Genomic DNA, 20,743 nt, shown 5'->3' on the forward strand with positions numbered 1-20,743 from the left:
GGTTTTAAAAAAAGGATTAGAGAAAATGTGTTATTTAACTGCGACTGGGACTCCAGTTAGCTTTCTTCTGTCAACTGTGTCTCAATTAAACAGTTTCTGGAAGATTTGAAAAGGAAACTAACTCAGAAGAGGATGGAGCTGACATGGACAGGAGTTCTGCTTCTTCTGTGTATACTCCTCATTCTTTTCTCATCTTTCCAAATGTACAAGAAAAAAGGGCAGCTGCCCCCTGGACCTACTCCATGGCCTATTCTGGGGAATCTCTTTCAGCGAGATGTACTACCTTTGGTTAAACATTATCAAAAGGTAAGGGTAACTATTGTACTTCTTCAAAGTTTCTGATGATTACTTTGAAAGATATCTACACCTTTTTAACTGTATTAGTTTGATGTACTCTATAAACAACCAATTTTATTTGGGGCTCATGTGTATCTTCAATGGGAATTATGGTATAAAGTCACCTTGTAACAATCTGATAAACCCATAATGGAGATTTCAAATTTCATTACAATATATAGTAACCAGAAAAACTTTAGAAAAATAAATCTATGAACCTCCAAATTGTATTATTTGAATTAGCATCAAATTCACTGAAACTTTCTCTTCCTCCTACTCTTTTTGATTCTAGATACAACCTTGAAATGCAGATACAACCTCTGTTCTAATAAACCTCATCTGGGTTGCAAAAATCTATATGTTCATTAGATGCCAACAAAGGCATATAGAAACACAAACTCTTTCCTATAGTACAATATTATGGAAATCCGGTTCCTTGAAGTCCATTTAAGTTAGCAGGGATGGTTTATCTTCATGAATGGTAGCATTTTCTTTCTGTTTCCATCCTTCAAATGGATGAATTATTCTCTTCCATGCAGCTTTTTACTCTGTAATCTTTTTTTTGTAAAAAAATCAAACAGCCAATTAGTATACTTTTACTTCCGTGGCCTTCTGTAATATAATTTCTTTCCCATTGTTTGAACCAATCCTATATATTATTTCCTTATATCCACTTTCTATTCAGCCTGTTGGGAAATTTATCTATTGTATATGTTATTATTTTTCATGAAATACATCAATTTTTCTTTTTGCAATACTTTTACATTCACTCGTAGCTTTTTCATTTCTTTTCTTTTCTTCTGCATCAATTTTGTCATGGCCTGTCCTTATGGATTTCTTTATTTATAGTAATAGCACTTATTATTATTATTATTATTATTATTATTATTATTATTATTATTATTTTTATGCTACCCCTCCCCAAGGACTCGAGGCGGCTTACAACATATAAAAAGCAATAGATAACATCCTGAATCCAATTAATAATTAATAATTTAAAAACCCAAAGACAATAACCACCCTCATACCTATTCAGTCCATTAGCTCGCATAATGTTTGTTGGCCAGGAGGTACAGGACTAATAGCCCCAAGCCTGGCAACATAAATGAGTCTTGAGACTCTTATGGAAGGCAAGGAGGGTGGGGGCAGTACGAATCTCCAGGAGAAGCTGATTCCAGAGGGCTGGGGCCGCCTTATCTTAGACTTATATACTGATTCACGGTGCTTTACAGCCCTTTCTAGTGGTTATTAAGAGCAGCATATTGCCCCCCAACAACCTGGGTCCTCATTTTACCCACCTCTGAAGCACAGCTCCTGAATTATATCTGTGATATAATTCCTTTCCCATTGTTTGAACCAATCCTATATATCTACTTTCCATTCAGCCTGTGATCAATCAATCAATCAATCAATTAATTAATTAATTTGATTTCTAATCCTAAAGGACCCAGGACAGTTCACAACAAAATAAAATTACAATAACAATAGCAATAAAAAGAAGTTAAGGAAAAAAACAACGAGTAATTACTAAAATCCAAATTAAAACTTAAAACAGTTAAATAACATACGTACTTCTCGTTCATACCAATTCATATACATAGACAAGCTAGTGGTTGATTTACAATTGCTGTGTAGACATTATTCTAGAACTCTTCCTAACCCAGGAGAATTTCTCTCTCAATTTAGACAATTTAGAACATCACCGTCTTTAATCTGCAAAGGTTTTGTGCTAATGTTTTAGCCTCGAAGAGTTTTAAGGCAGTGGAGATTAATTGACCTCTGCCTGTATAGAAGAAGTGTTTAATGGCATTTCAGGACCTAAGGGTTGCCATCAAAGGTTTGTTTTTTTTTAAAAAAAATACACTCCCCACTTCTTTATTTAAGCTTGCCTTTAATATCTTTCTTCCTTGCTTTTAACAATACCCCTCCGCCAACCCCCAAACAGCAGATCTTCAAAATGGCTATGGCTAAAGAAAGTCTCTTCAAGGTTAATAAAAAGTAATAGTCCTTAAAAGTGATTAAGAAGTGAAAGTCACAACTTGATCTCCATTTGAAAAATAAATTCAAAAATTGCTGCTTTTCAAACAAAAACTGATTGCAGCCATCTCTCCCTGTCCCCCCAATCGCCGACTCACCAGTGCTCTGAAGCACAGCTTTGACTTTAGTAACTGAGTAGTTGATGCATGGAACTCACTACTAGACTCTGTAGCATTGTCACCTAACCCCAAAAACTTGTTACTGCCTGGACACTGTGGTTTCTTTTCCAAACCTCCAAAGTTTTAATCTTAGACAGTCTACTGTTGACCTCACCCCATTCCTAAGAGGTGTAGCCCATTCCTAAGGGGTGTGCATAAGTGCACCAGCATGCCTATCATTTCTGTACTAATATTCCATTTTATTTGTATCCATTTCATGTACTGTATTTGTATTTATACTTATATCTGTTATCTAATACATTCTTGATGAATTAAACAAACAAACAAACATAAAAAACAAACAAATAAATAGTCATATAAACTAAAGGAATGCTGGTTCCTTCTGTTGGTAAGTTAAAAAAATGAGTTTAGAGAAAAAATGCTTCTTGGAGAACCTCAATGATCTCTCCCTGGGTGTGTTGTCAGTTGGTTATCTTCACCAGAAGTCTCAAGGCCTGTCCTTGACCCAACAAATAATTACTTGGCCAACTTTAAGAAGCTCTCATCAAAACAGTTTTCAGGCTTAGTTTTAGCTTTGGAACATCTAACCCTTTTTGTTAATGGTAAAAATAGAACTTCTGCATTTTATTACTTTTGTGCTAGTAAGATAGAAGTATAACCAAATCACAGTTTTATCTAGTACAGCTCAAGCTATTCTCTGAAAGCTAGATTCTGTAATTCACAGATACCCATGAAGACCTACCTAACATGGTCAGCCATTCATCAACTTGGATTTAACTTAAACATTCAAAGAGCCATTTGGACCTATTTCCCACAGGAAAAAAAAAACACTGGGAGCCACAAAACCAGGACGGGAGTGGCCAACTCAACATCACTCACTTCCATCAAGTCACACAACACCCCCCCCCCCAGCCACATCTACCCAGCCAGTCATTAGGACAGAGAACTGGGAACCACAAAACCCTTTTCTTTCTCTCTCTCTCTCTCCACCCTCTCTCTCCCCCTCTCTATCTCCCTCTCTCCCCCTCTTTGTATCTCTATGTCTCTTTTCTCCTCTCTCTGTATCTCTTTCCCTCTTTCTCCCCTTCTCTGTCTGTATCACTCTCTGTATCTCTCTCCTACTTTCCCCCTCTTCCCCCCCCATATTTATCTTTGTCCTCCTCTCTCTGTCTCTCTGTCCCCCTCTGACAGATAACATTACAAACATTGGTCTTTGTTGGGCATGTAGTTCATATATGAAATGCATCACAAAGCAGATTTGATGTGTGTTTTGCTTATTCAGTAATACTATAATATATTGAAACCGGTGTTTCAATTTGAAAAGTCCACTGCAGTTAATGAAACAAATATCCAAAAAATAAGTTTTAAACCATTGTTTTAAATGGTGTTTAAAATAAATACAGTGATTAAGATATATCTTTCTCTCTTCTCTGAGCAATACTTGCCGTTTGTTTTCTTGCAGATGTTTAATTATCCAACTAGGTAACAGCATCAGTGTGATCTCATTTTAATCAGGCCAGCTGTGATTTGGCCTTGCAAGCTATTTGATCTCAGTCACTGGACTATCAGCAGAGGTGCCTTTGCAAAATTCAATTTGCAAGCCAAATTGTGGGCATTTCATTATGCTCCTTACTGTTAGAGAACACACATGTCTCTTAGCAGACCAATTCTAGACAGGTTGCCTTCACTCTATGAGCCCCCTCCCAGTACAGTGGTACCTCTACTTAAGAACTTAATTCATTCCATGACCAGGTTCTTAAATAGAAAAGTTTGTAAGTAGAAGCAATTTTCCCATAGGAATCAATGCAAACCCATTAGGAAAGAAATAAAAGCTCGGAATTTGGGTGGGAGGAGGAGGACAGTCGCTGCCCAGAGCAAAGGGAGCATTTCTTTTCTCTGGGTGCTGGCAGAGGTTTATAACCTCTCCAAACACCCAGAGAAAGGAAATTTCTTTGCTCTGGACTGCCAAAGCCTCCTTAAACACTACCAAAAGGCTCCTCTGGCAGCCCAGAAAAGCCCGAGATGGCCGGGATTAAAGGAGGAATGGCAGGAAATTGGCCGAGCTTTCATGCCACTCTTAAATTTCCTAGGAAATTTTTTCCAGGCTTGGGTTCTTAAGTAGAAAATAGTTCTTAAGAAGAGGCAAAAAAAATCTTGAACACCCAGTTCTTATCTAGAAAAGTTCTTAAGTAGAGGTGTTCTTAAATAGAGGTACCACTGTATAGATTTAAAATCAAACCTTGCCTTGTTTCTGACAAATGTTGATGGGTTGGGCTCAGATGTAGCATAAAGCTATCAGGGCAAGAGCTAATCAGAGAAACATCAGAATGAAGCAAAATCCTCCACTGTTTCCTGGCAGAAGATCTACTGAGCTCTAGCAAGTGCCGCTTTTGAACAAGCAGAAAATCTTCCAAATGAATCGGAAGATATCTAGCTGCAAATTCACCCAAAGAATCAAAACTACCAGCAATTCCCAAAGTTCCTTCCTTCCTTCCCTCCCTCCCTCCCTCCCTCCCTCCCTCCCTCCTCTCTTCAACTGAAGAAGCTTCTTGACTGAAAGTGAAATATTTCCAAAGAGAAACCCAAGAAAGTCCTGTTGCCTTTTGGAAAAGCACTTTTGGACAACCATAACCTGGATGACTGAAAATCTCCATCCACATTAGAGATTCCCTTTTTGGTGCAGTCTCTTTTCAATGCAGTGTAGCCCCGAAACTAAAACTTTCCTGCGGGCTTATTAAAAGACAAGGTATGGACTCAGGAAATGGGAATAACTTTGATGCAAACTTCATGCATACTCCCCATGCCACAGCCCCTTGCTTTATTTGATCTTTTCTTTCCAAATACTGCCTTTGTCACCAAGCAGACTGAACGCTGAGCATGGATCAAGCCTCCCAGTCTCAAACTAAGCTCGGATTACAATTCCCACCATGCAAAATGATGCGCCTGCTCCTTTTGCTCCTGTGGGCATTACAAGCAGGGGAAAAACTGAAGAAAGTGGCAGACTTAAAACCCATTTTCAACCCAGCTGTTCAAGAATGACATCTCCTTGGGTGTGTGACGATAGGCAGAAAGGCAGCAGGGGGCTCTGGGGAGAAATGTAGGAAGACCAACAAGGCTGGGAATGTGGGATGCATCCACAGAGAGGAAGAGAGTCTCAGCAGCTTGCAGAAGTGGTGAGAAGATTTAGGAGTAAGAGTTAGTCAGTTGCAGGTTGTTGAGAAGAGCCACACTCAAGGGACAAAGAGCCATGTGTGGCTCGTGAGCCGTGGTTTGCCGATCCTGGAACCAGGAGATATATGCCATGTATTTGATCGTAATCTTATTGATGTATTTTGTAGGTATTAAAAGTTATTGAAGCTCTGGCAAATTTAAGAAGTACAGTAATCCCTCATTTTTCACAGGGAATACGTTCCAAGAGCACCCGTGAAAAACAAATTTGCGTGAAGTAGAGGAAAGATTATTTTTTATGTATTTAACAAGTATTTGGACTTTTAAAACCCACCCTTTGCATTAAACAGTCATTCTATAATGTTTCTCAGCTGGAACTACATATGATATCCTACCAGTTTCTTTAATAGAGTACAGTACCGTAGAAGAATTTTATGAATTTTTAATGGATTTAAAATTTTCAATGGATTTAATGGATTTAAGCCCCCTTTGAAAACCTGTGAAATAGTGAATCCACAAAAGATGAACTATGAAGTAGCGAGGGATTACTGTATTTAAAATATACTTTATAATAATTTAACAAAAAATGCTTTGTCACCGAATTAACTGAATTTTCATCTTCTACACTTAGCTTGCTGAGAAATATGGACCTGTATTTACTGTTTGGAATGGATCAAAACCAATGGTTGCTCTTTGTGGGTATGAGGTGGTAAAAGACGCCTTGTTAGATCATTCAGAAGAATTTGGTGGGCGAACTGAAATGCCTGTTAATAGTCGAATATTCAAAAATAAAGGTTGATTCTCTTTCATTTCCCTATTAGTTATTGTTTTTTATTTTATTTTCTGTAAAAATTATCTGAATGCCATTAACAAAATTGATAGTTGTGAAAGATTCATTTGAAATGTCTTGTAAAGATTGAAAAATAAGAAAATATTTTTTCACCCTTTCCTTTTTACTTGTCATTTCTCAAATTTTCTCAGATTGTCACTTCCATATCATGCAAAATAATATCAATAACAACAAACAATAACAATAAATCAGTCCTCTGGGAAGGCATACAAAATCCAAAATACACTTTTGGATTATGTTATATGAATTAATGTTGAATATCAGTTTCATGTATCTTCAAAATAATTTGGATTTTGGAGAAGCAGAATAGAGAAAATATTGATGCCTTTAAGCTTTGATGTTGGAGAAGATTCCAGAAAAAACTCTTGAGAATATCATGGATACCCAAGAAAACAAACCATTAAACAAATTATTCCAAAATTCAAAGCACTAATGACTAGATTCAAATTGTCATATTTCAAAAAGATTGTGCAAAGGCCTAGCTCTCTAGAGAGAGTTGTAATTGTGAGAAATGTGGTAGGAAGGAGAGATGATAGAATTAATTATAATGATGACAAGTATATCAAAGTCCTCAAGAACTAGATTGGAGAGAGGTGATAATGGGCAAAATCTATGTTGTTGCTAATAATTGACAGTGACTTGATGGTACATAATGAAGCAACCAAGTAAGAGAGCAATTGGAAGTGACTTATTTTTGTGAACAAAATCTCTACTGTACAAAAATACCTGAACTGAAGCAACTCCCGTTTTTGTCTTCTTACTGAAAATTGCACCTTAGAATAGAATTATGTCCATGGCTGGTCTAGGGATCTGTCCCTATCCATATGAAACTTATAATACCTTGTGGCATGATTTTCACAACCTCATTCATTCTTCTCTTAATATGATAGCACTCAACAATGAATAGATGAAAACTGTGCAGTTCACCTAATTATTCAAGCATGAAAGCTTGTTGACTTTAAAAATGGGGTGTGGGAAAGGGTAATGTATTTTTTTTTCTACTTCTATAAAATTTGAGAAGTGATGTCACATTGTGATCTGTTTCCTGTGTCTTTGGTTTCAGGCCTGATCACTGCTGATGAGAAGAAATGGAGGGAGTTGCGAAGGTTCACACTTTCCACTTTGCGAGATTTTGGGATGGGGAAGAAAAGAATGTCTGAGAGGGTACAGGAAGAAGCCCTTTGTCTGGTGGAAGAAATGGCTACCATAAAAGGTTACAAATAGCTAATTGACAAGATAACAGAGGGTATTAATGAGCACAAAAAAAAAAAAAATAGGCAGTGAATGTCCGCTCCTTTTATTTTCACAGTATTGTTCAGAAGCAAAGGGAAAAGTAATAGAGCTGTTTCTCCCACTTTTTTATACAGTGGCAGATTTTGGCTTAATAAAATTACAGCCTTGCACAGAAATCTTACTGGACTACAGCAGCAAGAGATCAGAAATAACAGGAAGTTGTTTAATGGGGCAATTATGGCTTTATAAAATAACAACTTTGCCCAAAACTAGTGAAATGTTAGGCTGGATGCAGTAGCACACATCAAGCAAATTCAAAAATCCGCAAAAAAACCCCTCACAGGAAATTCAGAAACCAGCAAAAAAAGTAAGGGAGGTAAGGAATAGGCTCCATGAAGGACAGAGATCTGTAAGGCAACATGGTTTTGAATTAAAGGGCCACAAATAGAATTTATTTAGGAAGTTGAAGCAGTTTTGAAAGCCATCCTTATGACCACCTGGAAAGAGATAAAAAAGAGTTAGGGAAAAAAAGTATATTGGATTTTTTAAAAAAATTGGGGGGTACATTAGAAGGAGAGAAGGATAGAAGCAATGGGTTACTTGGTTAAAACTTGAAAAAGAAGTAAAAACTTTCTTTTAAAAAAATCACTTAAACATAATCCTACCTTAAACACCAGACAAAATCAACAGCCCTCAAAGGCAGATAGGTAATTATTCTCCTTATCCACATTGAGACTATATGCATCTAGAGAAATTCCTTGTGTGCCTGATCACACTTGGCCAATAAGAATGCTATTCTATTCTAATTTAAAGGCAGAAATGAAACCATCGATAATGATTTGTTTTTATTGCATGAGGATGAAGAACTGGAAGGTACTGTGGTACTGTCATAAATAATATTCCTTTAGTGTGAGGGTGTCAAACTTGATTTCATTAAGGCTGCATCAGGTTGTGTTTTATTCTTGGGAGCTTGGGTGGATCTGAGCAGCATGATGTCACTCAAGTTGGGGGATGCCTGTGGTAGCCTGAGTGCTCTCTCAGTGAAAACGGGCTCCTAAGCTCTGTTTTCAACTGGGATGGTCTCCTGCAACCCTCTGCCAGTGGAAGCAGAGCTCGTGTGGGCCACCCACGACTCCTGTGAGTTCCATTTTTGCTGGCAGAGGCACCACGGGTGGGTCCTTTGCTGTTTCCAGAGTGGCCCCACCGGTCAGATCTAAGTACCCCACAGGCTGGATCTAGCCCTCGGGCCTTGAGTTTGACAACCCCGCTTTAATGAATTGTGGCTCTTTGGAATATAATCTTTAATGGAGAAATCTCTGGAGTGAGAAGGGAGAAGAGGGAGACTAGTAAATGATATTATTTAAAGAAATATAGAAAGAAAACAGAAAAAGAGAGTTTAGAAGGAGGAAGAGAGGGTGAGACAGGAGACCTTAGTTAAAATAGGAGACAGAACCTTTGAAGAGATGAAGATGGGAAGGGAGAAGATGGTAAAACCCACATGGGCAGAAAAAGGCAAAGGAAGAAGTGAAAAAACAACTGTTGACTGAAGCAATTGGTAACAAGTTTGAAATGGTTACAGGATTTTAATATTGTGTTTATATTCTATTCTTAGGAAAGAGGGAAAGAATAAAAATTCAAATTTATCTGACCTGAATCACTTTTTGTAGCAATTTTGAAGTGAGATTTGAGGCAGGGAAGATCCACATTCACTGATCCTACTCAATAATGCCTCTTGAATTTTTCTTTTTTTTAAAGGGAAGCCTTTTGACCCAAGAAGAATTTTTGTAAGTGCTGTTGCTAATGTGGTCTGTGCAGTCGTCTTTGGCAATCGATTTGATTACAAAGATAAAACCTTCAAAGAGCACCAGAGGATTATGGAGTCCCATTTGATATACTCTCTCAGTTACTTAGGATTGGTATGTTAATTCACTTGATCCTCTTCTTGTCACGAACCCCCATTTTAAGTAGCATTTAAGTAGTATTTTCACATTCGTATGAAAATGTCCAAGTCAGAAATATAAATATTAGATTTGATGAGCTATTAAGCAGGAGAAGTCAAATCTAGACATCCAAGCATAAATGGATTCTCAGCAAAATCTCTCTTGGTTGGACTTATTTCCTAGGGAACCATTTCCTTTGCCCTTAACTCCTTTGGGCCATGTCAGATTCTGGGCAGATCTCTCTTTTTTATTTATGGAATTGTTATATAGTTCCCCTATCTTTATGCACATAGCCAGTTTCTATCTTCACCTCTTGGAGGACTATGGACATTATCACCATTATCCCTTTGGGAAGAGACAAGGGAGGCTAGGAAAGCATTGGGAGAATCCCTTGAGTCAGTATAACAATATCAGAATAAAAGCTATTCTTTACATATTTGGGACATTAATTCTCCACCATTATGGTCTAATAACCCATTGTATTGAATGTGAACTCTATAACAGGTATACAATACATTTCCAAAAATAGTGGAATTCTTTCCTGGGCCGCACAAAAACATTTTTGCGGAGGTTGACTATATCCTTGATTATATCCGTGATAATGTGGATTTGCACAAAAAGACACTGGATCCCCAGAACCTGCGTGACTATATTGATTGCTTCCTTCTTAAATTGGAAAAGGTAGGTATAGATACCATATCTGCAAAATTGTTTAAATATCTCTATTATGCATCTAAGATGAAATTAGTTCATCTTATATGAAGAGGTATGGAAACATTTGTTCTCTCCCCTTTTTTGTTTACTTTCATTAAATTCATTGCCATTCGTTGGTATATATTACTATTCCTGGCATAACTGTTGGTTAAGTTATCTATTCAATTCTGAAAATTAGGTCAAACAACAGAAATGGACTCTGTTAACTTTAAGACAGCAAAATTCTCCTTCAAAAATTAGTCTGCATAAGCATTTTCTTCCCATGCAGATTAAAATTTTAGAAGGTGTTTCTTTAGAGATCTACAATCACAATATATAATGCAAAGATAATTAAGTAGCATTTTCTAGAATTGTCTTGTAGAAGCAATTTCTACTAGGATCAATCTGTCAGATGTAACAAGTAAACGTCTATGGAACAAATTTAATTCTCTTTTCCAAGCAATACACTTTAGAATTGCTTAGACCAACAATATTAGTCAAAACCGGATTATCAATTCTTCTGATAAATATTTGATGAGTAGACCAGACAGGCAAGGTGTTTCTTCCCCTGCATGAAATAGTGATTCCATAAATACCTTAGAATTGAAAACATTTTCTATATATTCTAATGTTACATTTCCTTTAATTGAAAGAGACTCTATGAAGAGTTTCATGAATTTATTTCAATTCCAAGTAGAATTTTTTGTTCATCTGTTTGTCATTTCATTTTCTTTTTAGGATCAGAACCCAACGGAAGGTATTTACACCCTTGAAGAACTTGTGATTAGTGTGTTTGGACTATTTCTTGGTGGGACAACAACTACAAGCCAGGCTTTGCTTTGCAGCCTTCTAGCAATGTCTAAATTGCCACACATTCAAGGTAAAAAAATACCCACAAATATATAAAGGTTTTGGTACTCTTAGGGATGCCACTAAGAAAGTAATGATGGCAGGCAAAATCTCAGAACCACTGAACCATATCTTTCAAAGATCCTGGAGCACCAGGGAATTGCCAGGGGACTGGAAAAGAGCTGATGTAGTGCCTATCTTCACGAAAGGAAAAAAAAATCCAGGAAACTACAGAGCTATCAGCCTGACTTCAATATATTTATGTGTGTGTGATTTGTTTTGTCGGGTACAAGCTGTTACAGGAAACGAGCCTGTAGACTTGCCCAATGATTAAAATTTTTGGATTAAGATACAAAAATGGTTATTTGATATACTTTTAGTTAAAGTAATTAGGAAACCTGAAGCATATCTATTAGGAATTATAGACCAAAAACTACAACAAGATAAATACTATTTAACAATACATATGCTTACTGCAGCCAGAATGGCAATAGCTCAATGTTGGAAGCAACCAAATGTACCAGAGGACTCACTTACTCTTAAATTTTTTTTGACCATGCAGAGGCAGATGTGCTAACATTAAAATTAAGAAATAAAGAAAACACCGACTATTACAAAATTTGGAATTATTTTTATGAATGGTTTGCAAAAAGAAAAGAAAATTAAAATTATATTATATGTGACAATTTATCACCCAGAAAATGAATTTTTGAACAATATAATTAAATTCATTATATATCTATGTAATATATTTATAAAGTAAATATTATTAGGATATCAAATACTTAATATAAGTTTAACATAAGACGGTAAGAAAATAATAGATTTATAGATAAGATAATAATAACCAAGACAATAAAAGGACTCCGAATATTCAGGACAGAAGATGAAAATATTCTATATAAGTTTGATTGTATGGATATTGATAGTATTGATAATTGTAATAGAGAATGATTTATTTTTCGTCCTCAAAAAGTATAAAATATAAGTATAAGTTTATATAGTGTTTTGTAAATGTTTGATGTTGTTGGTTTTGTGATGTTTGTAATTTTGTATTTTATTGTCTTTTTTGTTTGATATATGTTTTTTTAATAAGAAATTTAATAAAAACTATTTTAAGAAAAGACAAAGTGTCAAAATTGAAAAAATTGAAAAAATTGAAAGTTGTAATGGTCTCTGCTGAGAAATGATTTTGAGGAGGAGCCATTGTTCTGACTAGAACTGTCTTCCCTGGATGTTCTTTGGAACACATATTTCTATTCAAATGACTGCAGATGCTCAGATGACAAAGTCTGTCTTTTTTATTTTATTTTAATAAAATATTTTATTGATTTTTTTAAAAACACACACACAACATATGATATATGACATGTGCTCACTGCTCAGTGATTGTGCCCACCACCAGACAAGCAATCATACCCCACCACCAGTTGGGGGTATTTCTTGTATAAATCATTTAAAACCAAGAGTGAAATATTTCTTTAAATAATATAAAGTGATTCCAACTTTTTCTTATAGCTTAGTCTCAGATCCTACTCGCCATATATTGTCTTACCTTGTCCCATCGCTGCATCAGCTGTTGCAAATCAGTTTCATTAGTCAAATTCATCCTTTTGTCCATAATCTCAAATTGAATGTTGTCCACCATATACCAATTTTGCATTGTCCATTTTTTTGCATCTTTCCACCCCAAGACTATTACCTCCTGAGCGCTTTCTATCGCTGCTTGTTTTATTTCTCTGAATTCTCCCATCTCACTACTTTTAACTAATACTGCCATTTCCTTAATAATCACCCATATTATATTTAATATCCTATTAATATTGTCTTGCACTTTTTGCCAAGAGTTCTGCACTACTGAGCATTCCCAGAACATATGCATAAACACTCCTTTATCCTTTCTATTCAAATGACTGCAGATGCTCAGATGACAAAGTCTGTCAATCTCATCTCAATCTGTTCTATTCATAGCTAAGGTGCAACAGGAAATTGATGAGGAGGTGGGAACAAATCGGACTCCAACCATGGAAGACCGGTTGAAGATGCCTTTCACAAATGCTGTTATTCATGAGGTTCAGAGATATCAGAAAGCGACCCTTGAGACCTTGCCACGGGCAACAACTTGTGACACAAAGTTCCGTGGTTACACCATTCCCAAGGTATGGCAATAAAAATATTTATGATAGTTCTCTAGGGAAGAAAGGAAAAATGACTTAAAACCTTGGTATATGAGGCAGTTTGAATAAAAGAGCAATTTGGAGAAATATGTATTGAAAGAAATATCAATTCCTTCCCACCTCATTCTTCAGCAGATGGCTAGTCACTGCATATTTTTATTTTAGACAAGTGGAAAGCGAAGGCATTTTCTTCTCCATATAAAATAGTATCCCCTAATGACAGTTTCTTCCTCTTCTTCTAGAATATGGCTATTGTGCCAGTCTTCGCCTCTGTGCATTTTGACCCTCTTTATTGGGAGACTCCAGAAAAGTTCAATCCCAATAATTTTTTGGATGAAAATGGCCAGTTCAAGAAAAAAGATGCTTTCATGCCATTCTCAGCAGGTACAAGACTCTGGAAAAGACTGTATTACAAATTAATATGCTTACCTGATCCACATGAGAGACAATTCCAGTATTTCCTAAATAACCTCTGTTTTCTTCATTGCTTTGTAGGGAAGAGGGCCTGTCCAGGGGAGGCCCTGGCTAGAATGGAGCTCTTCCTTTTCTTCACTATTCTTCTCCAGAATTTCACATTCTCTCTAGTTGTGGACACCAAAGATACAGATGTAATGTCTTTGTATACAGACTTTGGAAATAATCAATACCCTCTTATACGGGCGGTTAAACGTTCAGAGGATTCTTGTGGTCAATAATTAGGAGAAAACAGCTACAATAATAAATTATCAAGTAAAGCATGCGGGATGTCTACTATATTTATATTCTATTGTATTATGTTATGTTATACGTTATACGTTATACGTTATACATTATATATTAATCAAACTTGCATCTGGAGAACAATTGGAAGGCAATGCAGCTCATGAAGTGTTGGAGTAATGTGGGTGTACTTAGGAACACCCACAACATCTGGTGCGGCTGCATTCTGGACTAATTGTAGTTTCTGAATGCTTTTAAGGGTAGCCCTATGTAGAGTGCATTGCAATAGTCAAGTCGCAAGGCGATGAGGGCATGAGTGACTGTGAGAAGAGACTCCCGATCCAAATAGGGCCACAACTGGTACACAAGGCGAACCTATGCAAAGTTCTCCAAAGCCACAGCTGAAAGATGTTTTTCCAATCTCAGTGTAGGTCTAGGATAACATCCAGATTGCAGACTCATTCTGAGGGGGTTAATGTTTCCCACCTTCCAGAACCAAGGATGGATAGATGGAACCATCCTTCGGAGTCAATGCCAACAGCCACTCAGTCTTGTCGGGTTTGAGCTTGAGCCTGTTGATTCCCATCCAGACCCTCACAGCCTCCAGGCACCAGCACATGAAGTTCACCACTTCACTGAATTGACATGGGGTGGAGATTAAAAGCTGGGTGTCATCAGCATACTGCTTAAACCTCCCCTGTGTCATTGGATGATCTTACACAGTTGTTTCATGTAGAAATTAAATAGAGGGGGGGAGAATCAATCTCTGAGGCACCCACAAAGTAGGGGCCTAGGGGTCAACTTCTGTCCCCCCACCAACACCAACTGTGACCGAACAATGAGATAGGAGGAGAACCACCACAATACAGTGTTTTCCGACTCCCAATCCATCCAGTTGTCACAGAAGGATACCATAATGAATGATAACGAAAGCCACTGATAGGTCAAGGAGTACCAAGATAGAGGAATACCCTCACCTGAGATCATCTATCAGCATGTCAAAGCAGTTTCAGTGCTTTAGCCAGGCCTGAAACCTGCCTGATAGGGACTAGTTAATCGGATTCATCCAACGACCATAGGTGTTCGAGCACCACTACTTTTCCAACAATCTTACCTATAAAAGGATGGTTGCAGACTGGATGATAGTTTTTTAAATTAGCTGGATCCAGGGAAGGATTCTTGAGGAGGGGCTACACAACCATCTCCTTTAAGAGCTTCAGAAAGGACCCCTCCCTTGAAGAAGCTTTGATCAATGCCTGGATCCAGCCTCATATCATCTCCCTACTGGCTGAGACCAGCCAGGAGGGGTGTGAGTCCAGCAAACAAGTGGGAGAGCTCATTACTCCCAAGGCTGTGTCCACTTCATCAGGTGTCACTGGTTCAAACTGGTTCAAATTCATCCCACACAATAGGACTAGGACTTGCCCCAATCATCTCTATCAATATTGCCCAATCTGAGTCCAGGTCTGTCCGAATCTGAGCAACTTTGTCCACAAGAAACTGAACGAATTCCTCAGCTCTACCCTGTAAGTGCTCATCCACTTCCTCCACATTAAGAAGGGAACAGGTCACCCTAAACAGGGCAGCGGTTTCTTGAAAATCTGAAGACAGTTTATCTCCACAAACACATAACTGATGGAGTCCATAATGTTTCTTCCACCTGTCGAGCCAACCAATGCTCGCTGTAAAATCTGGGTCCCATTCATCAAATTCCTTCAGAAATGTAATGCACTTTGCTGTAAAATAGGTCTTGAAATAGGCACTCCTTTGTCTCTGAACTGCAGAAACCAGATATACAAATCTTCACTGACCTTTTCATAGCCACACTTTCATGGTTTTCCTCTCTTTCACTGCACCATAAGTAACTCTGGAGTGACACCATTTTTCGATCTAACAGTTCCTTCTCCAGTCTCCTACAGTTACCCTTCCAATGCCATAGTCATCTGCTACCTTCTGCAACCTTCTCCATTGTCCAGTCTCTTGATTGCCTCAGGTTTATGCTCCATTGATACAATGACGTTCTTCCTTTCCATTACAATGTTTGGGGGCATATTTGGGGGCCTGGCTCTGTATGTCGCCTTCCCCGTCATGGCTGCCATGTTTGGGGGCATGCATGGGGGTGGAGAAATGCTTACAGCCATGCCCCCAAGCAGCCGTGACATTAGATAATAAATAAATGTCAGATGACCGAAGGACGGATAATCGAGACTCTACTGTACAAAGAAGAAGAGAAAAAACAAATTGTTTGGAGCTACTTGTCAATACTTGGAAGAAGCAAATTTATCCAAAATATAGAATAGAATAGAATAGAATTCTTTATTTTCCAAGTGTGATTGGACACACAAGGAATTTATCTTTGGTGCATATGCTCTCAGTGTATATAAAATAAAATATACAGAAATCACAGCTTAAAAGACAGTTTGATTTTCAAACAGTGAAAGAAGTAAAGTACTTGGGAATTCATTTAACAGCTACATGTTCATCACTCAAAGAAGATAATTAATTAAAACTAAAAAAACACATCGAGAAGAATCTAGATAAATAGAAGTTATTAGTTATCACTGATGGGCAGAATAGCTTTAGTTAAGATGAATATATTACCAAGATTATTGTTCTTATTTTCTGCTATTCCAGTTAAAATTGAAAAGACAATTTTTGAGTCTTCGGAGAGGGACGGCAAATAAATAAATAAATAAATAAATAAATAAATAAATAAATAAATAGATAAATAAATAAATAAATAAATAGACAAATAAATAAATAATAAATAAATAATAAATAAATAAATAAATAAATAAATGAGTTAAATGAAATGACAATGAAATTTATATGGCAAGGGAAAAGACCGACGATTAGTTTAAAAAATGTACAAGGAGCTAGAGAAAGAGGAGGATTTGGTCTTCCACATTGGGAGATTTATTACCAAGCTGTGGCAATGACATGGGTAAAAGACTGGATTTTATTCTGTAATAAAAGACTATTGGTGTTAGAAGGACATGATTTACAAATATGTTGACACGCATTTATGTGTTATGAGAAGAAGAAAATACACAATTACTTTCAGAAACATATTATAAGTAGTTCGTTTTTGGCAATTTGGGAAAAAATGAAAGTGAAGCACTATTCAAAGGTATTGTTTTGGATTTCAACAATAGAAGTATTTATGCACCCCAATATTTTAAGATATAAGGATATAATGACACAGCCATTGAAGTTAAAATCATTTTAAGAGCTAGAAAAACAAGATATAAAATTGGATTGGTTTATGTATTTACAGTTACAATCAAGGTTGGAAAAAGATGTTAAAACAGACATTTGCACAAAGAGAATTAGATCAAATCCTATTGGGTCAGGAGGTTAATTTGATTAAACTTTTTAATAAATACTTTCTATCTATAGAATTTGAGCAGGTGAATGATACAGTGATAAAATGAATGAGAAATATAGGCTGTACAATAGATATAGAATAGCTGTCAGCAATTACTGGAGAGGAACTATAAAATGAAAATGTCAACCGCTTTTAAGGAAAATATGTATAAGATGTTTTAAAGATGGTATATATCATCAGAAAAGCTAGCCAAAATGTTTAAGAATTTGTTGATGAACTGAAATGTAGTAAGTTACCTGGCTCATTTTATCAAATGTGGTGGACTTGTTTGGAAGCACATAAATATTGGATGCAAATTCAACATTGGTTTAAGAAAGACTATTGAACTTAAACCGGAGTTATACCTTCTGGGTATTCTACCAAATAATTTTGACAAAGAAGAAACATATTTAATTATACATATTGTTATGGCAGCTAGGATTGTATATGCACAAAATTTGAAACTAAATAGGGTAGAGGTGAATACCATAACTTTCGGTATATAAGACGCACCAGAATATAAGACACCTAAATTTTGGAGGAGGAAAACAAGAAAACAAGTACAGTGATCCTTCTATTATCGCGAGGGTTCCGTTCCAAGACCCATCGCGATAATCGATTTTTCGCGATGTAGGGTTGCGGAAGTAAAAACACCATCTGTGCATGCACGCCCCTTTTTTTTCCTATGGCCGCGCATGCGTAGATGGTGGAGTTTGCGTTCCCCGCCGCCCACGCAAAGGGGAAACCCCGATTCGGCTCCTCGCTGCTGCTGCGCTACCGAGCACATCAGCTGCTGGGTGGCCGAAGGAACCTTCCCTGGGTCTTCCCCCTCTTGCTGACGGGTGGGCGAGCGGTGGGCATCAGCGAGGAGCCGGGGTTTCCCCTTTGCGTGGGCGGCCGGGAAGACCCAGGTTAGGGGTTCGGGGGGGTGCTGGGAAGCCCCCCAGGCCGGCTGCGACCTTTTAAAACAGCCGCGCCGCTTCCCAGCTGAGTCCTGAAGCCAAACGCGGAAGTTCGCCTTTGGCGTTTGGCTTCAGGACTCAGCTGGGAAGCGGCGCGGCTGTTTTAAAAGGTCGCAGCCGGCCTGGGGGGCTTCCCAGCACCCCCCCGAACCCGGGTTGGGGGTTTGGGGGGTGCTGGGAAGCCCCCCAGGCCGGCTGCAACCTTTTAAAACAGCCGCGCCGCTTCCCAGCTGAGTCCTGAAGCCAAACACAGAAGTTCGTCTTTGGCATTTGGCTTCAGGACTCAGCTGGGAAGCGGCGCGGCTGTTTTAAAAGGTCGCAGCCGGCCTGGGGGGCTTCCCAGCACCCGCCGAACCTGGGTTGGGGGTTCGGGGGGATGCTGGGAAGCCCCCCAGGCCGGCTGCGACCTTTTAAAACAGCCGCGCCGCTTCCCAGCTGACTCCCGAAGCCAAACGCGGAAGTGTTTTTTTTAATTAATATTTTTTAAAAAATTGCGATATAGCATTTCGTGAAGATCGAGATCGCGAAACTCGAGGGATCACTGTATTCTGAACCAAATGGTCAGAGACGGCAGGGGACAGGATTATTCAGGAGTGGGAAGAAAAACAGTAAGAAGCAGGTAGTATCGCGAGATGTTTTCTTCTTTTTTATTTTTCTTTCTCCTTGGGCTTATGCAATAGTGCTGAGTCAGAGTTCAGTCTCTGACAGTCTCTATCAGTAAGGGAACAGCGTTGTAGGTTTAATAAGAAATCAAAGTTCAAAGTTCATAGTTTTTTGTTTTTTAACATTTGGAGCAACAATGCAAAGTCAATACACAGTCAAAGGCGAGGTAGAAAAAAGGGATTAAAGAGATTAAACAAAGGGGAGGAGGTGAAAGGGAAGGTAAAAAAAATAAGTATATAAAGACCTCCGATTTTGTAGCTTGTCACCGACTTGATTCGTTCTAATCCACTTAAATCTGTCCAAAATTTCCTCTTACCATCAAGACATCCAAAAACTTTCTCTCCCCCAACTGTTGTATATCACACATTGTTTCCAATCTATCACTGCATTAATCACAAACGGAGTCCAGCGGAAAAATCCAGATGGTATATAGTTTTCACTCACACATCCACCTGATCTGCCTAATCAGCCAGTTAAACAAAATTGCAGTCGCCACTTTTTCTCAAGGGTTTTGGCACTCTTTTTTAACAATGCAAAGTACACAACAGGGTGTCTTTCATCTGCTATTATCCACAAACAATGATCGATCAAACAGAAATTCTTCACTTATTTCACTCCAAAGGCTTTCACCGCCGTCTTCTCACAGCTTCCTTAATGGAGTTGGAGCATCACAGCTTCAGGCCGATCTGCAGATCGGTTCTTTGTGCGCTGGCAAAAAGGGTTTCCCTGCTTCCCGGTGGGTCCGCCGACCTCCCTCAGGTGCACAGGGAATTCCTCTATTAAATCACTGTCTCTCCAGGTTGGTGATCGCCGTTAAGCCACCAAGAAACACACGAAAAGCCAGGACAACCCCAGAGAAACCGAAGGCTGCCTGGTGTCAGCATGACGGCAAAACTGGAAGTTCCCTCCCCACCAATTTCTGATTCTGATTGTGGGAGGAGAAGTTGTCTAAATTTACATTAATACCTGGAAGATCCTTGTCTGTTATACCATTGTGTTGGAGGATTATTACCTCATTAAAAAAATCTTGGTCCAGCTGGCCTGGCTGGTAGCACCGTGTAATAGTTGCTTTCCAGGGTTACAGGAGAAGATGATCAATGGTTTTGAAGGTGGAAGAGGGCTGTATGTCCTAACAGTTGGTAAAGAGGCAAACCCATATTCTAGGGTAAGGGAGACTCTGACTGCAAATTTCCACTGCCTTGAGGCTATATCCATAATTGGAAAAGTCTTCAGGAATAAACCTTGAAGCAAAATCCAGAGCCGGAGTCTCAGAAGCAGTTTGTGACTGTGTACAGTCATGTTCTGATAACTCCTGTGGCGTAGCTGAAACCAATCGTATTAGCTTTGCCATTCCATTGGATTATTTCAGAGATGTGGAGAGGGGGAGATCTGTTGCTTGGGTAACACTCTATCTTCCATACTGAGCTACCCAGGCCTCATGCTCTGGAGAGGTAACTCCAGCTTTGCATATGGCATTTTAGGAACTCTTTAGAGACCATTGTTTTTTGAGACTGAAAGATGCCAATGAATGAGTGACTCAAATGATATTGTGGCTGCTCTGTTGTGATGCCTGGAGGAGGGACAACAGGATTAAGTTGAATCCTGGTAAGACTGAATGGCTTTGGGTACATGAGGCCCTGATATCTGGGA

The 20,743-nt window shown here is 38.3% G+C and overlaps 1 protein-coding gene across 1 annotated transcript; it reads left to right on the forward strand.

Moving 5' to 3' along the window:
• Positions 1-14,141, forward strand: LOC139161064 (cytochrome P450 2C4-like). The gene is made up of 9 exons (XM_070739721.1): positions 1-306; positions 6,292-6,454; positions 7,574-7,723; positions 9,499-9,659; positions 10,188-10,364; positions 11,115-11,256; positions 13,197-13,384; positions 13,645-13,786; positions 13,898-14,141. Exons 1-9 carry the CDS (start codon positions 133-135, stop codon positions 14,095-14,097), a joined length of 1,497 nt encoding a protein of 498 aa, XP_070595822.1. The 5' UTR covers positions 1-132; the 3' UTR covers positions 14,098-14,141.
• Positions 14,142-20,743: the final 6,602 nt, after the last annotated feature.

Source organism: Erythrolamprus reginae, chromosome 2, assembly GCF_031021105.1.
Source record: "Erythrolamprus reginae isolate rEryReg1 chromosome 2, rEryReg1.hap1, whole genome shotgun sequence".
Taxonomy (NCBI): domain Eukaryota; kingdom Metazoa; phylum Chordata; class Lepidosauria; order Squamata; family Dipsadidae; genus Erythrolamprus; species Erythrolamprus reginae.